This window comes from Macaca mulatta, chromosome 7, assembly GCF_049350105.2.
Source record: "Macaca mulatta isolate MMU2019108-1 chromosome 7, T2T-MMU8v2.0, whole genome shotgun sequence".
NCBI classification, from domain to species: Eukaryota; Metazoa; Chordata; class Mammalia; order Primates; family Cercopithecidae; genus Macaca; species Macaca mulatta.
This window is the reverse complement of record NC_133412.1, coordinates 21860215-21884489: the sequence shown is the minus strand read 5'-3', so window position 1 is coordinate 21884489 and position 24275 is coordinate 21860215. Positions and strand designations below refer to the sequence as shown.

At 38.7% G+C, this 24275-nt stretch overlaps 1 protein-coding gene across 3 annotated transcripts in view; it reads right to left on the bottom strand.

The window, feature by feature from the left end:
- Positions 1-24275, bottom strand: part of CTDSPL2 (CTD small phosphatase like 2) — a 109935-nt gene that overhangs the window by 52615 nt on the left and 33045 nt on the right. For 2 of the 3 annotated variants that reach the window (NM_001266809.1, XM_077938369.1), the window contains 1 exon segment: positions 17090-17299. In NM_001266809.1, the coding sequence (NP_001253738.1) occupies positions 17090-17275 (186 nt within the window). In that variant the 5' untranslated portion in view covers positions 17276-17299. 3 annotated transcript variants of the gene reach the window in all.

The following is a 24275-nucleotide window of genomic DNA, read 5'->3' as shown; positions in this document are numbered from 1 at the left end:
TTCGCTCTTGTTGCCCAGGCTGGAGTGCAATGGCACAATCTCGGCTCACTGCAACCTCCGCCTCCCTGGTTCAAGCCATTCTCCTGCCTCAGCCTCCCAAGTAGCTGGGATTACAGGCATGGGTCACCACGCCCAGCTAATTTTTTGTATTTTTAGTAAAAACAGGGTTTCTCCATGTTGGTCAGGCTGGTCTCAAACTCCCGACCTCAGGTGATGTGCCCATCGTGGCCTCTCAAAGTGGTGGGATTACAGGCATGAGCCACCGCGCCTGGCAAGTACTTTTTTTTTTTTTTTTTTTTTAAAAGACAGGGTCTTGCCCTGTCACCAAGGCTGGAGTGCAATGGCTCAATCTTAGCTAACTGCAGCCCCAACCTCCCAGGCTCAAGTCATTCTTCCACCTCAGCCTCCCAAGTAGCTGAGACTACAGGCACACACCACCAAGTCCAACTAATTAAAAACAATTTTTTTTTTTTTTTTTTTGAGATGGAGTCTCGCTCTGTCATCCAGGATGGAGTACGGTGGTGCAATCTCAGCTCACTGTCAGCTACGCCTCCTGGGTTCATGCCATTCTCCAGCCTCAGCCTCCCGAGTAGCTAGGACTACAGGTGCCCACCACCACGCCCAGCTAATGTTTTGTATTTTTAGTAGAGACAGGGTTTCACCATGTTAGCCAGGATGGCCTTGATATCCTGACCTCGTGATCCGCCCGCCTCGGCCTCCCAAAGTGCTGTGATTACAGGCGTGAGCTACCGTGCCCAGCAAAAAACAAAATTTTTTTGTAGAGACGGGGTTTTGCTATGTTGCCCAGGCTGGTCTGGAACTCCTGAGATCAAGTGATCCACCCACCTTGGCCTCCCAAAGTGCTGGGATCACAGGTATGAGCCACTGCGCCTGGCCCCCTTTTCCCTGCTTTTTATTAAAGACAGGGTCTTGCTCTGTCACTCAGGCTACAGTGCAGTGGCACAATCTCACCTCACTGCAGCCTTTGTCTTGTGGGATCAAGTGATCCTCCCACCTCAGCCTCTGAAGTAGCTGGGACTACAGGTGTGTAGCACCACACTCAACTAATTTGTTTTTTTAAATTTTTTGAAAAGACGAGGTCTCATTATTTGCCCAGGTTAGTCTCGAAAGCCTGGGCTCAAGCGATCCTTTCACCACAGCCTTCCAATCCCAGGATTAAAGGCTTAAGCCACAGTGCCCAACCTTGTGTGGGGCACTTCTACTGTGCTCTTACTAATTGTCTAGTTATACCTGCTATAATCTCTGTAACTTCATTATGATTTAGTAAATTATTATTTTGCAATTTCAAAATTTTTCTATATAAAGTAATGCATCACATAACAACTGGAATATGTTTTGAGAAAAGCATCTTTAGCGATTCCATCATTGTACAATCATACCGTGTACTTACACAAACCAAGATGATATTATCTACCACACACCTATTGCTCCTAGGCAACCCACCCGCTCAGCATGCTACTGTACTGAATACTGTAGGGAATTATAACAAAATGTTAAGTACTCATGTACCTAAACACAAAAAAAAGTACAGTAAAAATATGGTATTATAACCTTATGAGACCATAAGGTGGTCCATGCTGACCTAAACATCATTATGTGGCACATGACTGTATATATACACATATGTGAAAACACAGGAAGAGTACTCTTCTGGTTTTGCTTTGCAATAATATATTTATTTAAAATACATTTATTTCTAAATTTTAAGTTTTACATAAAAGTTATTTCAGAATTTAGTAATATTTTAAAATAAAATTTGTGGCCAGGCACGGTGGCTCATGCCTGTAATCCCAACACTTTGGAAGGCCGAGGCGGGTGGATCACAAGGTCAAGAGATCAAGACCATCCTGGCTAACACAGTGAAACCCCGTCTCTACTAAAAAATACCAAAAATTAGCTGGGCGTGGTGGCGGGTGCCTGCAGTCCCAGCTACTCGGGAGGCTGAGGCAGGAGAATGGTGTGAACCCAGGAGGCGGAGCTGGCAGTGAGCCAAGATCATGCCACTGCACTCCAGCCTGGGCGACAGAGCAAAGACTCCGTCTCAAAAAATAATAATAATAAAAAAAGTAACTTTTTAATACTTAATAATGAATCATTAGATAAAAACAGGGAGGTTAGAAGAGCTGTGATTTCAATCTATTGCTGCACTGCTGAAAAATAAGAAACTGACATATCAGGATTCTCTGACTCACAATGCAGTAAATCTATTCCAGAGACTCTAGATGCAATTGTAAATAAGAAATGAAAGCATGATAAAGATATCTTCCTTTTGGCCGCATAAGGTTGTCTTATTACATCTTACGTAATAAAACATACTTAAATAGATGAGACATATTTAAATGTTGACAATTTAGTATACTGTCATTTGAGAATCATTCAGAGTTTTTTAAAAAGGAATTTAGTATTTTAAATATATACATAATGAGTTCTTTAAAAGCAAAAAATGGTTACAGTTTTTCAAACTAAAAATGAAAAATCCTCTGAAGAATCTTAAAGAGTAAGTTATCATACTGCATTGGTTGAAAAGGGGTAAACAATATCAGAGAGATAGATCTTTGCATAGTAGATAGTGCTGAAAGTCTGCTAGATAAAAAGTCAATAAAAGAAACACGCGCTCCCACTTTCCAATGCTAAGTAAAATCCACTGAATGAAATATTTATCTGCAAACATAAAAAAATAAGTATTATCTAGTATGTAGAGAATTGTACTTCTGTGCCTTATTAATGTGGCCGGACTTGGTATTTTGCCTGCATGTATTTATTTGATACCAGCACCAACTAATTATCAAAGATTTTTGTTACTGTGAATGCATGGTAACAAACACAAGTGGTGAATCTATTGGTTGACTGATTGATTAATTGTCTTTCAGTCCATTCTGGAACAACTTGTGTTAACATTTGTGCTAGCTATGCAAGATCAACGGTGTATATAGTAACTGGCACCTTAAGACAAATCAAGGCACTGAAACCCAATAGTCATTGTATTCTTTTTTTTTTTTTGAGATGGAGTCACCCAGGCTGGAGTGCAATGGCACGATCTTGGCTCACAGCAACCTCCACCTCCCGGGTTCAAGTAATTCTCCTGCCTCAGCCTCCCGAGTAGCTGGGATGACAGGTGTGTGCCACCACACCTGGGTAATTTTTATATTTTTAGTAGAGGTGGAGTTTCACTATGTTGGCCAGGCTGGTCTCGATCTCTTGACCTCAGGTGATCCACCTGTGTCAGCCTCCCAAAGTGCTGGAATTACAGGCGTGAGCCACCAAGCCCGGCCCCTCTCTTCTTTTTTAAAACAAAGACAGAGTCTCACTCTGTCACCCAGGCTGGAGTGCAGTGGCCGGATCTCAGCTCACTGCAAGCTCCGCCTCCCGGGTTCACACCATTCTCCTGCCTCAGCCTCCCGAGTAGCTGGGACTACAGGCGCCCGCCACCTCGCCCAGCTAGTTTTTTGTATTTTTTTAGTAGAGACGGGGTTTCACCGTGTTAGCCAGGATGGTCTCGATCTCCTGACCTCATGATCCACCCGTCTTGACCTCCCAAAGTGCTGGGATTACAGGCTTGAGCCACCGCTCCCGGCCCCTCTCTTCTTTTTTAAAACAAAGACAGAGTCTCACTCTGTCACCCAGGCTGGAGTGCAGTGGTGTGATCTCAGCTTACTGCAACCACCGCCTCCCGGGTTCAAGCGATCGCCCGCCTCAGCCTCCTGAGTAGCAGGGACTACAGATGTGTACCACCACGCCCAGCTAATTTTTTGTATTTTAGTACAGATAGGGTTTCACCATGTTGCCCAAGCTGGTCTTGAACTTCTGAGCTCAGGCAATCCATCCTCTGCCCTCCTCAGCCTCCCAAAGTGCTAGGATTACAGGCGTGAGCCACCGCACCCAGCCTCAAGAAAGTTCTTGCTGAAGCCGTAAAACTGTTAAATCTCGGTGTTTATACATGGCTCACTCCTGCACTTTGGGAGGGCGAGGCAGGTAGCCTGCCTGAGCCCAGAAGTTGGAGACCAGCCTGCGCAACATGATAAAACCCCATCTCTTATAAAATACAAAAATTAGCCAGGTGTGGTGATGCAAATCTGTAGTCCCAGCTAGCTGAGGTGTGAGGATCACCTGAGCCTGGAAAATGGAAGTTAAAATAATGCAAGTTAAAAACAATAAGATATGCTACCCCTGCAGAAAGACTAAAGTTTAAAAGACTGACAATATCAAATACTGGTAAGAATGTAAGCAAGGGAAACTGTTTGAAACTGCTAAATGGAATGTTAGATGGTGAAACAGCTGGGCAGTTTCTCAAAAGTTAAAAAGTGTCTTCAACAAATGGAGTTGGGACTTAATGAAAATGAACATGTAAAATAATGAAGATGACTCCTTACCTCACACCATCTATAAAGATTAACTCAAATGTATCAAAGAGCTAAAAGTATAAAACTCATATAAGAAAATCTAGGGATAAATCTTTGTCACCTTGATTTTGCCAATAGTTTCTCGGATATAACACCAAAGGCACAAGCAACAAAATGAAAAATAAACAAAGTGGACTTCATCAAAATTTAAAAGTTCTGTGTTTCAGAAGGGGTCCACAGAACAGAAGAAAACATCTGCGTATCTCTGAAAAGGGACTTGTATCTAGATTATATCAAGAACTCTTGGCTGGGTGTGGTGGCTCACACCTGTAATCCCAGCACTTTGGGGGGTCAAGGAGGGCCGATCTCTTAAGCCCAGGAGTTTGATACCAGCCTGGGCAACATGGTGAAATCCTGTCTCTACAAAAAATACAAAAATTAGGTCTGGCGTGGTGACTCAAACCTGTAATCCCAGCACTTTGGAAGGCCAAGGCAGGCAGATCACCTGAGGTCAGGAATTTGAGACCAGCCTGGGCAACAAGGTGAAACCCCGTCTCCATCAAAAATAAAAAGAAATAGTTGGACGTGGTAGCACGTGCCTGTAATCCCAGGTACTCAGGGGGCTGAGGCAGGGGAATCGCTTGAACACAGGAGGTGGAAGTTGCAGTGAACAGAGATTGTGCCACTGCATTCCAGCCTGGGTGACAAAGTAAGACTCTGTCTCCAAAAGGGGGCATGGGAATTAGCTGGGCGTAGTGGCACATGCCTGTAGTCTCAGCTACTCAGGAGGCTGAGGCGGAAGTATCACTAGAGCTCAGGAAGCAGAGGTTGCAATGAACAGAGATCATGCAAAAACAAACAAACCAAAAAAAAAAAAAAAACCCCTCTTGCAACTCAATAAAAAAAAATTATACAATTAAAATACCAGACATTTATCTAAAGAAGATATGTAAATGGACAAGACACACACATAAAAGATGCTCAATACCATCAGTCATTAGGGAAATGCAAATCGAAACCACGACATACTGCTTCACACTCACCAGGACGGCTATAATAAAAAAGACAAAAAATTTCAAGTGTTGATTGTTCTCAAGACAACTGGAATCCTCATATTTTGCTAGTGGGACTGTAAAATGGTGCAACCACTTCGGAAAACAGACTGGCAGTTCCTTAAAAGCTAAACACAAAGTTACCATATAACCCAGCAATTCAAGCTCCTACCCAAGACAATCGAAAATAGATGTCCATACAAAAATGTATACATGAATGTTCACAGCATTCTTCATATAGTCAAAATATGAAAACAACTCAAATGTTCATTAATTGATAAATGGATAATCAAAATGTGGTATAGCCATACAACAGAATATTACTTGGCAATAAAAAGGAAATATTGATATAATACATGCCACAACATGGATGTACATTGTTTTTTCTTTTTTTTTTTTTAATTTTTATTCAATGTCCCAGGACACAACCCCAAGAGATCTTGAGAACAAACGCACCATGGATGCACTTTGACAACATGCTAAGTGAAAGAAGCCAGACATAATAGACTATGGTTTCATTTACATGAAATGTCCAAAATACAGCGAAATCCATAGAGACAGGAAGCAGATTAGTGACTGCTTAGGGCTAGAGAGGAAGGGGGAATTTAGGAGCTAGAGGTCTCTTTTGAGGGTGATGAAAATATTCTAAAGTTGAGGCAATGGTTGCACAATTCTGTGCGTGTACTAAAAGCTACTGAATTTATACTTTAAATGAATGAATGAATTATGCTACTATACAACATAATGCTGTGCCTATACTTTACTATATTATATACTTAAAGTTTTCTAAGACAGTAGATCATAATAATAAAGGGGCAGGGTAAACTCTGGTAGGTGACAGATACGTTTATGGTCTTGATGATGGTGATGGTTTCACAGGAATATACTTATCTGCAAACTCATAGAGCTGTATACATTAAGTGAGTACAGCTTTTTATATCAAAAAATAATAAGCAAATAAAAGCTTCTACATTCCAAAAAAATGGGTTAATTTTCTGGCTATGTAAATTATATCTCAATAAAGCTGCTACAAAGAAGTTAAGCACACATCTTATGATCCAGCAATATCAATCTTATTTATCCAAATATTCGTAACAACTTTATTTATAATAGCCCCAAAACAGAAACAACTTAAACAGACAAACTGTGGTAGACTCACACAAAGGAATACTACTCCGGGAGGGCAGGGGAAGGAATAAACTACAGATACATGTGGTAACCCAGAAGAAACCAAAAAATGTATGTTGTGTGTGTGAAGGAAGCAAGATACACTGATTATAATCCTATAAAACTCTATCTATAATGACAGAAAGATCAGTGGTTGTCTCAGGTGCTGTTGGATATAAAATAAGGATACTTTTTGGTCATGTGCATAAATCTGTCAGAATTCAAGAAAACATACACTTTGAACAGGTGTATTTTATTGTGTTTAAGGTTGTTTATTGAGAAGTCAATATAGGAGGATAAATAAAATTCTAAAAAATAGATAGTTCACCCAAATGACAGGAAAAGAGAAACAAAAGATGGGACAAATCCAGAATACACAGTAAGATAGAAGACTTTAAACTCAAACATATTAATAATTACATTAAATATAAAGAGACAAAATATGCCAATGTAGGCTGGGCGCAGTGGCTCATGCCTATAATCCCTGCACTTTAGGAGGCCAAGGCGGGTGGATCGTCTGCAGTCAGGAGTTCAAGACCAGTCTGGCCAACACGGTAAAACACTGTCTCTACTAATAACATAAAAATTAGCTGGGTGTGGTGGCAGGTGCCTGTAATCCCAGCTACTCAGGAGGCTGAGGTAGGAGAATTGCTCGAATCCAGGAGGTGGAGGTTGCAGTGAGCCAAGATTGCACAACTGCACTCCAGTGAGGGCGACAGAGCGAGACTCTGCCTTAAAAAAAAAAAAAAAAAAAAAAAGCCAATGTAAATATATATGTACACAGGTTTTATAAAGGCTGGAAAAAGATATATCATGCAAATACTGAGTAAGAAAACTATTTGGCTCTATCAATATCAAAATAAACTTCAAGGCCGGGCACGGTGGCTCACGCCTGTAATCCCAGCACTTTGGGAGGCCGAGGTGGGCAGATCACAAGGTCAGGAGATCGAGACCATCCTGGCTAACATGGTGAAACCCTGTCTCTAATTAAAAAAAAATACAAAAAATTAGCTTTAGGCCGGGCGCGGTGGCTCAAGCCTGTAATCCCAGCACTCTGGGAGGCCGAGACGGGCGGATCACGAGGTCAGGAGATCGAGACCATCCTGGCTAATATGGTGAAACCCCGTCTCTACTAAAAATACAAAAAACTAGCCGGGCGAGGTGGTGGGCGCCTGTAGTCCCAGCTACTCGGGAGGCTGAGGCAGGAGAATGGCGTAAACCCGGGAGGCGGAGCTTGCAGTGAGCTGAGATCCGGCCACTGCACTCCAGCCTGGGCGACAAAGCAAGACTCCGTCTCAAAAAAAAAAAAAAAAAAAAAAATTAGCCGGGCGTGGTGGCGGCGCCTGTAGTCCCAGCTACTCGGAAGGCTGAGGCAGGAGATGGTGTGAACCTGGGAGGCGGAGCTTGCAGTGAGCCGAGATCGCGCCACTGCACCTCCAGCCTGGGCGGCAAGCGAGACTCCGTCTCAAAATAAATAAATAAAATAAAATAAAATAAAATAAAATAAACTTCAAGACTAATATTACTAGAGATGAGATATATCATAATGTTAACAAGTCATACAATTATAAATACATGAAGCTTCAACATACATGAAGCAAATATTGACAGATAAGTGAAGTAGACAAATGCACAAAAATAGGTCATTTTAACATCCCTCTCTTAATAACCAATAAAACAAGCACATTAAATAAGATAGACAACTATGCAGTCGCCATTCTTTTGTTTCTTTACTTCCTTAATAAACTTGCTTTCACTTTAAAAGAAGATATAGAAAATTAGAGTATTATCAACCAATTGGATCTAATTGATATTTATAGAATACCGCACTGAACAACTCCAAAATACACATATATTCCCAAATACATATAGAACATTCAACAAGATAGACTACATGCTAGTAAGTACCAAAAAACACCAAAGAAATCAAATTATACAGAGTATATTAATATTCTTGAATCAAAATGAATAATCCATGGGTCAAAACAAATCACAAGAAAAATAAAATAATAAAAAATAATGTATCAAAATGTATGGCATATAGAGAAAGGAGTACTTTAAAATTCATATCTTTAAATACCTATATTAGAAAAAAAGAAAAGTGTAAAATTAATGTTCTAACCAAGGAACTAGCAAGCCACAGCCATAGGCAAAATTCAGCACACTAATTGTTTCACATGGGCAAGAAAGTAAAAACCTTTTTTTTGTACTTATAAATAGTTGGAGGAAAATACATAGAAAAAAAAATTTCATGGCACACGAAAACTATATGAAATTCAAATACAGTAGTTTCCCCTTAATGCTCACGTGATACCTTTCAAAACCCTCCAGTGGTTGCCTGAAACCACAGATAGTACCAAACACTATATATACTGTTTTTTCCTCCATATATACACACCTATGATAAACCCTGAATTATAAATTTAGACACAGTAAGAGATTACCAATAAAACAGAATAATTATCAGCATCACTAGTCTTATACTCTGGGGTCATCATTAAGTAAAATAAGGATTAACTGAATACAAACAGCCTGGTATCTACACAGCTGATCTGATAAAAAAAAGAAAGCTACTAAGTGACTAACAGGAGTACAGCATATACATATGGATACTTGGGCAAAGGGATGATTAATGTCCCAGTTGGGATGGAGCAGGAATGATGCAAGATTTTACCATGCTACTCAGAAAGGTGTCTAATTTAAAACTTATTATTTCTGAAATTTTCCATTTAATATTTTCAGACGCTGGTGACCACAGGTAACTAAAACTACGGAAAGCAAAACCAAAGATAGGGGGAACTACTGTACCGGTGTCCAAAGCCAAGTTCATTCATTTATGTAGCCGTCTACAGTGGCAGTTGAAGTAGCTGCAGCAGAGACAATATTGTCCACAAAGCCTAAAATATTTCTTATCTGAAATGTTTACAGAAAAATTTTACTCATATCTGATTTAAGCTCTCATTTCTAGAAGCTACAAAAGTAAAAGTAAATCAGACTAAAAACAGAAAATACTGAAAATAGTGGAAATCAATTAAACAGAATGAACAGTTAATATTAAAAATCCCTTTGAACAAATAATGAAATTGATAAACCCAAGCAAGACTCCTCAAAATAAAGATCAATAATAAATTATCTAGATCAGGAATGAAAAGAAGAGTACCATTACAAATCCTATAGACAGTATTAAATTAATAAGTACCGACAAAATATGATGTCAAATAAATCAACAACTTAAATTCCTTGAAAACATGTATGACTAAAACAAACAAGAAAAGTTAAATAATCTGATCTATATTAGAGAAACTAAATTACAGTAAAAGATATCCCACAAAGAAAATTCCAGTTACATTTTAGAAATCCCACTCCAGAATTCACCAGTGAATTCTGCCAAATATTTAAGAATTAAATAATACCAATCAAACACAAGCTTTCAGAAAAGAGGAGGAACAGTCCTCAACTTGTTTTATGGCACCAGCTTAATCTTAATCCCAAAATTTAAAAACATTACAAATCAAGACAAAACTACAGAACAAGATCCTCCACGAACACAGATATAAAAATTATTTTTTAAAAAAATCCCCAGTAAATCAACTCCAAGTTATAATTTTCCATTAAAAAAAAATTTATGTACTACTCTACATTAAAAGAATAAGAGGGGCCTGCCACAGTGGCTCACATCTGTAATCCCAGCACTTTGGAAGGCCAAAGTGAGTAGATCACTTGAAGTCAGGAGTTCAAGACCAGCCTGGCCAACATGGTGAAACTCAATCTCTACTAAAAATAGAAAAAATTAGCCAGGCATGGTGGCACATGCCTATAATCCCAGTTACTCGGGAAGCTGAGACAGGAGAATCGCTTAAAACCACGAAATGGAGGTCACAGTGAGCCAAGATCACACCACTGCACTCCAGCCTGGGTGACAGAGCAAGACTCCGTCAAAAAAAAAAAAAAAAAGAAAGGAAGAAAATTCCCAAATAAAACTACAAAGTTTGGCAAATCAGAGTTAAAGACTTTGAACAAAAGTCTTCATCTAATCATGTTTTTCAAACTAAGAAATGCAACCCACTGACATATTATCAAATCAATTTAAATACAATCACCTTCAGAAGAAGAAACAAAACAAAAATCAGAGCACATCACATAAATTAAGGGTGATTTTTGTTTCACATGTATGTATTAGCCATATGTTTCTTTTTGTAGACCACAGTTAAAAGGTCTAAAAACAGGTATTTCATTAAAACTGTATTCATATGGAAATTTATGATCCTTAACTATAACAGCATTTAGTTAAGAATAGAGGAAAAGGTCATTTTGTTATGGGGAAAACGCTGGAAATACCGTATTTGGAAAAATATAGAGATTCATGGTAGAAAACAAATGTATTTCAGTTGTGAGGCCTTCAATTATGTATTAGAAATCTCATTGTGCTAAAAAGCAGAAAGGCTGCACATGAACAATTCCTGAATAATCTTGCTGATAATTTCATACATCTGAAGTCTTTGAATCACAAATGTGTATTTGAAAGAGACCAAAGATTTTATACACTCTGAATTATGTCACCCCAAAATTTATGTTGAAGCCCTAACCCAAATACTTCAGACTGTGACCATATTTGAAGATAGAGCCTTTAAAAAAAGTAATTAAAAGGGTTTTCTTGGCCAGGTGTGGTGGCTCACGCCTGTAATCCCAGCACTTTGGGAGGCTGAGGCAGGCAGATCACTTAAGGTCAGGAGTTCAAGACCAGCCTAGGCAACAGGGTGAAACCCCATCTCTACTAAAAATACAAAATGTAGCCAGATGTGGTGGCACACGCCTGTAATTCCAGCTATCCAGGAGGCTGAGGCACGAGAAATCGCTTGAATCCACGAGACAGAGGTTGCAATGAGCTGAGATGGTGCCACTGCATTCCAGCCTGGGTGACAGAGCGAGACTCTGTTTTACATACACACACAAAAAAAGGAGGAAAATTTCTTCAGGTGGCCCCTAAAGACGTATGACCAGTGTCCGTAAAGATGCAGACACAGACCATCCACAGACCAAAGACTGACCGTGTGAGGGGCAGCCATCTATAAGTCAAGAACAGAGATCTAAGAAGGAAGCACGTTGGCCAACATCTTGTTCTTGGACTTCTAGACAGTGTCCAGCCACTTTGACAGAGAATAATAAAGGAGAAAGAATACAGATTATCAGTTAAATACATCTGGGTTTAAATCCTAGCAGTGTCACTTATTGGAGATGCAGTAGTATATAGTGGTTAGGAGTGTAGGTAAACTAGGCTCCAGCATTGCCGCTTAAAACTAAGCAACTTAGCACATGTTATTATTTAACCTCCCTGTGCCTCAGTTTCCTCGTTTGTAATATAAAAGTAACAGCTATCTCATACAGTTTGTAAGGCTTAAATTATTACACTTTATTATTTATTTATTTATTTATTTATTTATTTATTTGAGGCGGAGTCTCGCTTTGTTGCCCAGGCTGGAGTGCAGTGGCGCGATCTTGGCTCACTGCAAACTCTGCCTCCTGGGTTCACGCTATTCTCCTGCCTCAGCCTCCCAAGTAGCTGGGACTACAGGCGCCCGCCACCACGCCCGGCTAATTTTTTGTATTTTTAGTAAGGATGGGGTTTCACCGTGTTAGCCACGATGGTCTCAATCCCCTGACCTCGTGATCTGCCTGCCTCGGCCTCCCAAAGTGCTGGGATTACAGACGTGAGCCACCACGCCCGGCCAAATTATTACACTTTAAACACTGAGGACAGTGCTTGGCAAATAGTAACTGCTCAACAACTACAAGTAAGAGCTGTCGCGGACATAGTGGCACACACCTATAGTCCCAGCTACTCGGGAAGCTGAGACAGGAGAATCGCTTGAACCTAGGAGATGGAGGTTGCAGTGAGCCGAGATCGCGCCATTGCACTCCAGCCTGGGCAAGTTAAGAGTGAAACTGCGTCTCAAAAAAAAAAAAAAAAACAGCAAAAGCTGTCGTATTGGTCTTCAATGTTATTTTTTAACCTGGGTAGGTTATTATTATAATTATTGTTACTATTGACAGTTCAAGTTACCTAAATTCACTAAGTCTCAGTTGTTCTCATCTATAAAACATCAAAAGATGGTTAATATTCAATAGGTTTTAGCTGTGAACTGCTACCCAAATTTTGAAAAAGACAATGACGCTGTATTTAAGATACATACATAAGCAAGCATTGTCTAGATGCTCCACACAATTTTAGAATATGTGATTAAGAATGTGGTTGACGACATTGTAGACAAGAAAGCAACAATAATTAAAAGCCATATAAGCTCATTAAGACTAATATGTGACAAATTAACCTTATTATTTACTCCTAATACAGGATTAGTTGTCTGGGAAAAGACAACTGTGGTTTCACTCTGATTTCAGTAAAGCATTCAAATATTAATTTCAATAATAATCTTATAGAATACGATTTTTAAAATCTGAGTTCAGTTACAGCACAATAAAGTGAATTTGTAGCTGTATGAAAAACCTTACCCAAAAACGTAATTAATAAATAAGACAGTCCAGTACAGTGGCTCATGTCTGTAATTCCAGCACTTTGGGAGGCCGAGGTGAGGAGATCACTTGTGGTCAGGAGTTCAAGACCTGCCTGGCCAACATGGCAAAACCCCGTCTCTACTAAAAATATAAGAATCAGCCAGGTATGGTGGCAGGCGCCTGTAGTCCCAGCTACTCGGGAGGCTGAGGCACGATAATCACTCGAACCCAAGAGGTGGAGGTTGCAGTGAGCCGATATTGTGCCACTGCATATCTTAATGTAACATCTTTGAGTAATGAGGCATTAATGAAAGATCTTAGATTTAGTTAAAACAAAAAAAGAAACTTGGACTAAAATTTCTATAGAAAAATCCTCCTGAGTGGCTGGGTACAATGGCTCACGCCTGTAATCCCAGTACTTTGGCAGGCTGAAGCGGGCAGATCACTTGAGGCTAGGAGTTCAAGACCAGCCTGGGCAACATGGTGAAACTCCATCTCTACAAAAATACAAAAATTAGCTGGGCACGGTGGCATGCACTACTTGGGAGGCTGAGAAAAGAGGATTGCTTGAACCCGAAAGGCAAAGGTTGCAGTGAGCTGAGATCATGCCACTGCACTCTAACTTGGGCAAGACTGGAGACCTTTTTTTTATTTTTTTATTTTTTTGAGACCTGTCTCAAAAAAAAGTCCTGAGTGTTCTAGTTCAAGGGTTCCCAGCCCCTGGGCCATGGAATGGTACCAATTCATGGCCTGTTAGGAACGAGGCCACAGAGAAGGAGGTGAGCAGTGAGCCAGCAGGCACTATTGCCTAAGCCCTATCTCCTGTCAGATCAGCAGTAGCAAATTCTCATAGGAGCACGAACTCTAGTGTGAATTGTGGGATCTACATTGTGTGCTCCTTATGAGAATCTAATGCCTGATGATCTGATGTGGATTAATTTCATCCCAAAACCATTAACCAAACCCCACCCCGGCTGACCTGGTCCCTGGAAAAACTGTCTTCCCTGAAACCAGCTGCTGGTGCCAAAATGACTGGAGACTGCTATTCTAGTTGACATGAGCCAAAATTTGCTGACCAACAGAGATTAAGCTACTAAAGAAGGAGACAAAGTATAATTTAACATAAAATCACATTAACAGAAACAATCCAGCCAGGCGTAGTGGCTCACACTTTGAGAGGTTAAGGCGGGCAAACAGCTCGAGACCAGGAGTTTGTGACCAGCCTGGACAACATGGTGAAGCCTTGCCTCTACTAAAAAATACAAGGAATTAGCCAGACATAGTGGCAAAAGCCTGTAGTTCCAGCAACTTGGGACGCTGAAATGGGAGCATCACCTGAGTCGGGAAGTCGAGGCTGCAGTGACCTGTGACTGCACAATTGCACTCTAGCCTGGGCAATGGGAGTGAAAGAAACAATTCACTGTCAGAAGAAGTATGCTGATCCTTGAACAAGCTGGGTTTGAATTGTATTGGTCCATTAATACACAAATTTTCTGCCACCTCTGCAGCAGAAAGACCAACTCCTCCTCTTCCTCAGCCCAGAAGATAATCAGGATGAAGACCTTTATAATGATCTACTTCCACTTAAACAGTAAACGTATTTTCTCTTCCTTATGATTTTCTTAATAACATTTTCTTTTTTTCTAGCTTACTTTATTGTAAGAATACAGTATAAAGCCAGGTGAGATGGCTCACACCTGTAATACCAACACTTTGGCAGGCCAAGGTAGGATGACTGCTTTGAAGTCAGGAGTTCAAGACCAGCCTGGGCAAGATAAATGTGACCTAGTCTCTTTAAAAAAAAAAAAAGGGAGAGAAATTTTAAAAATAACTGGGCATGGTGGTACATGCCTGTAGTCCTAGCTACTCAAGAAGCTGAGATGGGAGGATCAACTGAGCTCAGGAGTTCAAGGCTGCAGTGAGCTATGATAGTATTACTGCACTCCAGCCTGGGCAATAGAGTAAGATCCTATCTAAAAAAATAGAATACAGTATAGAATACACATAACATAAAAAATATGTGTTGAATGATTGTTTATGTTATTGGTAAACCTCTGGTCAACAGGAGGTTATTAGTGTTAAGTTTTTGGAGAGTCAAAAGTTATATGTGAATTTTCAACCACATGGGAGGGTCAGCATCCCTAAAATCCACACTGTTGAAGGGTCAACTATAAATATGAATAGAATTCTGAAGACATAACAAAAACCTATCTTCGCTTCTGGTTTTTATCTTTCATGAATAACAGATAAAGGTGACCAAGATGATGATAAATATCATATAATGTCATATAAGGAAAACTAGAAATAGCTGCCCCATACTGACTGAAGGTTTGTACTTGCACACGTAAGGGAACACAGTATCTGTTTTCGAGTGGAAAAAATACAAAAAAGTAACATGAGAAAGCAAAAACATAAGGAGGCACTTTATGACAACTAGAGCTGCTCAGAAGAATGAAGTAATAATATGTAGCAAGGTTCCCATCAACAGAGGCTGATGACAACCCATTAGGAATTCATAGAGATGGAAATTTGGGTTTCTGGAAGCTACTTCATCTTTGTTATATGATAATACTAGAATATTTTCTCAGTTTACATAAATTCAGAAACTTTTTAAAATTTCTAATTACTTAAATTTCTAATTACTTAAAATTATTTTCTAATTTCTAATTACTTAAAATTACTTTTTAAGTAATTACTTAAATTTCTAATTACTTAAAATTAACAAAGAAATTAGTATTAGAAACAAACAAAAACAAAAAATAAAACCACCAAAACAAAAATTAAAACCCTATGCAAACCAAGAATACTTCCAAATCTTGCCTAGTGACTCATAGTAATTAGGCTTTGTTAATTCTATACCAACAAAATCTATTCCTATGAACAAGTCAACTAGTAATTTATTTTTCTGCTTAAGAAAGTAATAAACTTCCATTATAATAAAAAATTTACCATGTAAATAATTATTCTAAGAAAGAACACAAAAATAGTAAAAGTCATAAAAAAAAATCTACACACAATCAATAATACTATACATTGATAGAGTGCATTAAAATTGATCAAACTGAGGCCAGGCACGGTAGATCATGCCTGTAATCCCAGCACTTTGGGAGGCCAAGGCGGATGAATTACAAGGTCCGGAGATCGAGACTATCCTGGCCAACATGGTGAAACCCCATCTCTACTAAAAATATAAAAATTAGCTGGTGTGGTGGCCCGCGCCTGTTGTCCCAGCTATTCAGGAGGCTGAGGCAGGAGAATCACTTGAACCCAGGAGGTGGAGGTTGCAGTGAGCGGAGATCGCGCTACTGCACTCCAGCCTGGAGACAGAGCAAGACTCTGTCTCAAAATAAATAAATAAATAAAAACAAAATAAAATAAAGTTGATCAAACTGCTTTTCTACCTGTTGTACCATCTAATCTGAAAACAACTCTGAGACAGACAAAGCAGTTGGTATCAGTGCCATTTTACTATCTTCCTGAGGCTCAAGGGGTAAATAACTCTCTCTTTAGGTCACTCAAGTTGGTCCAGAATATGAATCTGGAGTACAAAACTCCCCGTCAGTGTCCCTTCTCTCTTTTAGTAATGTTCTTTTCTCTTTAATGAAGCAATACATCTTCATCACACAAATGTTAGAACTCGAACAGATGAGAGACATCACCTCCCTAGACAGTGAATATTAACAAGAAACTTTAACTTTTCTTTGAAAGAAAATGAAAGTAAAAGAAACAACTCAAGTAAAAGAGCAAGGAAAAATTTATTTTGCTACCCATAATACTATGTTGAAAAAGCAGAAGGCTAAGTGGATTAGTTCAGCAGAACAAATAATGTTCCTCTTAAACTGCCATTAAATATTCTGCACGTAAAACTCTTAGAAGTAAAATTAACACCAAAACGTAGATTTTGGTGCACTATCAGATTTCTTCTCTATGCATGCTTAGAGAAAATATCATAATTTTCACTTTTAATGATATGAAAGTATATGGTAAAATCATTACCTTAGGTGTGCTTCCTTTAATAAATTTTTTAATTGAAGACAACAAGCCGGTTTCATTCTTCGATGGTTTTTCTCCTCCTGAAGGCAGGCTATCATCAACCTCTGAATATTTCCTCTTTGCTCTGGCAGTGCGTTGTGTTTGGATTTGATTTGACTGCTGAGAAGCCTTCCGTGTTCTCAGCCTCATCTTTTATGGGTGCCACATGTAAAACTGTAAGATAAAAATAATAAATGTAATAAAAACATTAAAAGTTAATAACTTCAACCTTCTCTACCCAAATGTGACCAGCTTATATGATAAAAATATCTTGGCTAAAAAAACAAAAGTCCTAGACTCTAGGAGATTGCAGTAAGAAACTAACATTTTAAGTAAAAGGCATTATGCTTTATATTTTATTTATATTATCCCGAGTAACTTTCCCAACAACCTCCGAAATACTATAACATATCCTATAGATGATCTAAAGTAAGGGTAACACCAAAGAGTGTGCATGCTCTTGTTGTTTTTTTTTTTTTTTTTGAGATGGAGTCTAGCTCTGTCGCCCAGGCTGGAGTGCAGTGGCCGGATCTCAGCTCACTGCAAGCTCCGCCTCCCGGGTTCCTGCCATTCTCCTGCCTCAGCCTCCTGAGTAGCTGGGACTACAGGCGCCCGCCACCTTGCCTGGCTAGTTTTTTGTATTTTCAGTAGAGACGGGGTTTCACCGTGTTAGCCAGGATGGTCTCGATCTCCTGACCTCGTGATCCGCCCGTCTCGGCCTCCCAAAGTGCTGGGATTACAGGCTTGAGCCACCGCACCCGGCCGCATGCTCTTTACATAATACTATACTGCCTGCCAATGTTACTATTTGTTTAATCATTGGTTCGACAAATATTTATTGCATACTTAGTCACATTCAAGGCACTGGGCCAGGTAAGCATTGAGTAAATAGTAAACAAGATAAGGAAGGGTTTTGCTTTTCTGGAACTCACCAGGTAGTGGAAAAGTAATGTCAGCCAATGAATGAATGAATTCCATGAGCACAAGTCTAATAATCGACAATCACATAAGTGTAACAACAGAACTTGGATCATTTTGAGAGAGTCCTATCTTACCACATTTAATGATACTTTTAAAACGATTCACATCAGAAAGAAAACATAAGGCTATTTATTCAAACTCTCTCGTTTTATAGGTAAGACAATTAATTGCTGGCAAAATTGTCCCAACACTTAGAATTAAAGACATAACTGAATTAGAATCTGTGAAACAGAATACAAAGAATACTAAATGAAGAATTAAGAGATATGAATATTAATCCTACTCCAATCATGGCTAATCTGTAGTCAGTTAGGTTTCATCAAATGTTTAAAAAATATATTTACCTTACCATCCTGAGGCTCAAAATGAAAAAAGGATTAGGAAAGGCTATAATGTGCAAAGGACAATAAAGCTATTCACCACAGTGAATACATTCACAGAACACACTAACTCCAATTAAGCACTCTAAAATCTAAAGGTACAGAAATTCCTGGCAGAGATTAGAATCTCAGAAATTGTTTTTATTAACTCAACAAAACAATCACAGAAAAAAAGAGAAACTTTTTTAAAAATAGAAACTACAGGCTGGGCATCGTGGCTCACACCTGTAACCCCAGCACTTTGGGAGACCAAGGCAGGTGGTTCACCTGAAGTCAGGAGTTCGAGACTAGCCCGGCCAGCATGGAGAAACCCTGTCTCTATTAAAAATACAAAAAATAGGTGGGTGTGGTGGCGGACGCCTGTAATCCCAGCTACTCCAAAGGCTGAGGCAGGAGAACTGCTTGAACCCGGGAGGCGGAGGTTGCAGTGAGGAGAGATTGCGCCACAGCACTCCAGCCTAGGCGACAAGAGCAAAACTCCATCTTAAAAGGGGGGAAAAAAAAAGGAGAAACTGTGTGTGTGTGTGTGTGTGTGTATCTACCTCAAATGTTTGTGTTCCCCACGCCCGCCCCACCAAAATTCATGTTAATACCTAATCTCTAATGTGATGGTGTTTGGAGGTGAGGCCGTTGTGAGGTGATAAGGTCATGAGGGCAGAGCCCGAATGAACTAAGTTAGTGCCCCTATAAAAGAGGCCCCAGAGAGACAGATGCCTAGCCCCTTCCACTATAATATTACAGTAAGAAGACAGTGATCTATGAGGAAGCAGGCCCTTACCAGACATCAAATCTGCCTGCACCTTGATCTTCGACATCTCATTGTCTGTAACTGAGAGAAATAAATTTGTTGTTTATAACCCACCCACCAAGTTTACGGTATTTTTGTTATAGCAGCCCAAACTGAACTAAGACACTCCCAAACTCAAAGGATTCACCAGAGGAGTCCCAAAATATCTTTCCCAGTAACTATTTTTTTCTAAAACCAAATGATGCTGGGTTATAAACTGCAATACCCAAATGAAATAAATAATGCTTTTTTCCCTCTGAATTCTTTTGTTATTCAAAACAGAACTCCCCAGAAAAGGAAAATTACTGTAGCAATTTTTAAAATTGATACATGGGAAAATTTTTTAAAGTTGTTTTTAATCAATTTCTGTAATTTTTTTATGGGAGTCTTTAAAAAAATATCTAAGGGTGAACCTAACTTAAACCCACAATCATTAAATGGAAATCATAAAGATTATGATACAACATATTGAGGAAAGTAGATATTAAAAGACTAAAGACATATAAAGTAACTCAGTCTTAAGAGGTTCAGCTCATTAAAATTTAAACACTGTAATGTCAGAGTAGGAAAAAAAGGAAGAAAATGATAATCTCTCTGCCCACAAAATGCAAAAAAAATACAGCAGGTAAGTATATTTACCTAACTGTTGTACACATAAAATGCTAGATCATTCTGTATGGAGACTGTGAAGAGGTTCTGGGAAAGCTTAGGAGAAAGATCCTTTGAACTCAAAAATAACAAACTGGTATTCACTAGAAAGAAAGATGAGTATTTGAAAAATAAAGCTGAAGTATGGAGTTTTTGCCCATTCCATAAGTAGGTTGTAAAAGATGTACTTAATAAGTCTGAAAGGGCTAAAGCAGTCAAGCCCTTATCAATTTATGAAACTGACCACTCAAAAAACAGATAAAGAAAACACATACTTTTCAATTGTACACAGAATGCTAACAAAGTATGTTGAGCCATAAAACAAGATTCCATGAATTTCAAGGATAAATGCATACAGAGTATGCATTTAACCACAATTATAAATCAAATTATAAATCAATTTTTAAAATCTTTTAAAAGTACTAAGTACTTGGAAATTTGAAAATACATAAATAATGAATCAAAAATAAATCACAAGGGATACACAAAATATTCTGAACTGAAAATATAAACAAGATATAACATAATAACACATTACAATTTCTGATGTAATAAGCAGCACTTAGAAATTATAAACATAGGCTGGGTGGTGGCTCATGCCTGTAATCCAAGCACTTTGGGAGGCCGAGGCGGGTGGATCACGAGGTCAGGAGATTGAGACCATTTTGGCCAACATGGTGAAACCCTATCTCTACTAAAAATACAAAAAAATTAGCTGGGCATGGTGGTGTGCGCCTGTAGTCCCAGCTACTTGGGAGGGTGAGGCAGGAGAATCGCTTGAACCTGGGAGGTAGAGGCTGCAGAGATCAAGCCACTGCCCTCCAGCCTGGGCGACAGAGCGAGACTCCATCTCAGAAAGAAAACAAAAGAAATTATAAATATGTATACACATAATAGAACTCCAAAATATGAGGAAAAACTATCACAAATGAAATGAAAAAAAGTTGAAGAACTTCAATAACTCACTTTCAGTAGCAGAGAGAATTAGACGAAAGATCAACATGAAAAAAGAAGACCTGAATAACTCTCTAGATCTAACATTATATACAACGCTAACAGCAGAATACTCTCCTCAACTTACACATGGAACATTCTTCAGAATAGTAAATATATTAGGCCACAAAACAAACCTTAATACATTTAAAAGGAATGAAATCATATGAGTACAGGCATACTTTGTTTAAATACACTTCACAGATACCGCGTTTTTTATGAACTGAAGGTTTGTAGCCACCCTGCATACACGTCTTGGCATGGGCTCACTTCATGTCTCAGTGTCACATTTTGGTAATTTCTGCAACAATTCAAACTCTTTCATTATTATTGTATCTGTTATAGTGATCTATGATGAGTGATCTTTGGTGTTACTTTTGTAATTGTTTTGGGGTGACACAAACTGCATAAGATGGTGAACTTAATAAATAAATGTTGAGTACATGTATAGTGACTGCTCCACTGACCATTCATTCATTCCCCAACTCTCTCCCTCTCCTTAGACCTCCCTATTCTGAGACACGACAATTTTAAAATTAGGCCAATTATGCCCTACAATGTCTCTACATTGTAGAGGAATGTAGAGGAAGGAAGAGTCAAACATCTATCACTTTAAATCAAAAGCTAGAAATAATTCAGCTTAGTGAGGAAGGCATGTTGAAAGTTGAGACAGGCCAAAAGCTAAGCCTCTTGTGCCAATTGGCCAAGTTATAATGCAAAGGAAAAGTTATTGAAGGACATTAAAAGTGCCACCATGCACAGTGGCTCACATTTGTAATCCCAGCACTTTGGGAGGCCAAGACAGGTGGATCACCTGAGGTCAGGAGTTTGAGACCAGCCTGGCCAACATGGTGAAACCCCATCTCTACCAGATATGGAGAAAGTTTTAGTAGTCTGGCTATAAGATCAAACCAGCCACAGCATTCACATAAACCAAAGCTAATCCAGAGGTGAAGAAGTTGCGCAAGAAAAATTTGAAGCTAGCATTGTTTGGTTCATGAGGTTTAAGGAAAGAAGCTGTCTCCATAATATAGATGTGCAAGGTGAGGTGAAGCAGCAGGTGCTGATATAAAAGAGGAGGCAAGTTATCCAGAAGATCTAACTATGACCACTGATGAAGGTGGCTATACTAAAACAACAGATTTTCTAAGTAGACGAAACAGCTTTCTGTTGGAAACAGATGCCATCTAGGACTTTCACAGCTATGAGAAGTCAGTGCCTGGTTTCAAAGCAGGCTGGGCACAGTGGCTCACGCCTATAATCCCAGGATTTTGGGAGGCCAAGGCAGGTGGATGGCTTGAGCCCAGGAGTTCAAGACCAGCCCGGGCAACATGGTGAAACCCCGTCTCTATAAAAAATACAAAAATTAGCTGGGCATAGTGGCACATGCCTGTAGTCCCAGCTACCTGGGAGGCTGAGGTGGAAGGATCACTGGAGCCCGGGAGGTTGAGGCTACAGTAAGTCAATTATCACATCACGGCACTCCAGCATGGGCGACAGTGAGAGTCTGTCTCAAAAACAAAACAAAACAAAAAAATCCACATGATCATCTCAATTAATGCAGAAAAAGCATCTGATCAAATCCAACACCCTTTCATATTAAAAATAATCAACAAACGAAAAACAAACAAGAACTTCCTCAACATAATAAAAAGGTATTTATAAAAAACCCACAGGACCTGTCATACATAGTAAAAGGCTGAATGCTGTCCCTCTAGTATCAGGAACAAGACAAAGATGGCCCCTCTCACCACTGCTATTCAACATTTTACTGGAAGTTCTAAGCAGGCAGTTAGGCAAGAAAAATAAAAGAAATCCATATTAAAAAGAAAAAAAAGTGAAACTTATCTCTTTGCAAATGACACAGTCTTGTTTAAAGAATAACCATAAAGAAAAAAACTGGACAAACTGGACTTCATAAAAATTAAAAACTTGCCGTTTACCAAAAGACATCATTAGGAAAATAAGAAGGCGAGCGCAGCAAACCGGTAGAATATTCACAAAACGCACATATCACAAAGACCTTGTATGTAAAATATATAAAGTCCCACGACACAATAAGTACAAGCCAACAGAAAAAACGGGCAGAGATATAAGAAAATATTTCATAAAAATTAGATGACTGGTGATAGCATAGAAAATGATACTCAATATTATTTATAAGAATTTTAAGTTAAAACCCCAAAGGTATGCCAATTCACACCTCCTAAAATGGCAAAAATTAAAAAGAATGACAAATTTAAATAGTAACAATGATGGAGAATAAAGTCTCATATGCTGTTACAGATGTATGTTTTTTGATAAAATAGGGTAATTTCTAATAATTATACACCAAACTCTTTGACTCAGTGATTTCACTTCTACATTTTTATCCAAGAGAAATGTAAACACGTTCACAATGTATTTTTACAAAAATGTTCCTGACAGCCTTATTCACAATAAGGCTGTTTCCAGTTCCAAACTGGAAACAACAAAAATGCCCCAAAAGAGAAAGATGAATACTGTGGTGTTTTCATGTAAGTGAATACTAATTAGCATCAGAAACGAACAAGTACTCCTATCATAAACAAACATGAAATAATCCCACAGACATACTAAACAATGGCAGACACAAAATAATACATATTTAATGACAGCATTAAAAAAACTTCATCAGGGACAAAAATAATCTATACAGAAAACAGGCAAAACAGATTTTGCCCTGGAGAAAGGAAATATCCTCTAATATTATAGGAGTATCTTTTTGTCAAAATTTTACAGAATATAATTTTTAATGGTCATGTAACATTTCAATATAAATGTTTCAATATTTCAATATAAATGTCTCATAATTTATATGATCACTGACTAGCTGGAAAATAAACTGTTTCATAATTACTAACATCAACTCAAATGAAATAAACACATAAATTTCAGTCTACATTTCTGATTCTTTCCTTAAGACAGTTTCTTAGAAGTGAATTTACTAATTTAAAAGTTTTACAGCTGAGGTCTGTGTTAGAGGTGTTTGGGCTCATCATTGGTCCAATCATTAGCTGACCACTAGGCTATGCAAATATATAGGGAGGTATGCTTTAGTAAGCCAGGCTTAAAAATAAAAGCAAAAATATTTAAAAACAAAAAATAATAATTAAGTAGCGACATCAGTGGTTGCATACTGCAGGGAGATTAAATTCCATAGATTTTTTTCTGCCTATGGAAGTTACTACTAAACAACCTTTGAGGGGAGAAAAACCATGAATCCAGAGTGGCTACAATATTATCTAAAATGGCCAGTTTTCAACAAAAAATTGTAAGACATGATAAAACAGTAAAGTATGACCCAAACTTGGGGAAAAACTGCAGTGAAAACATATTAATC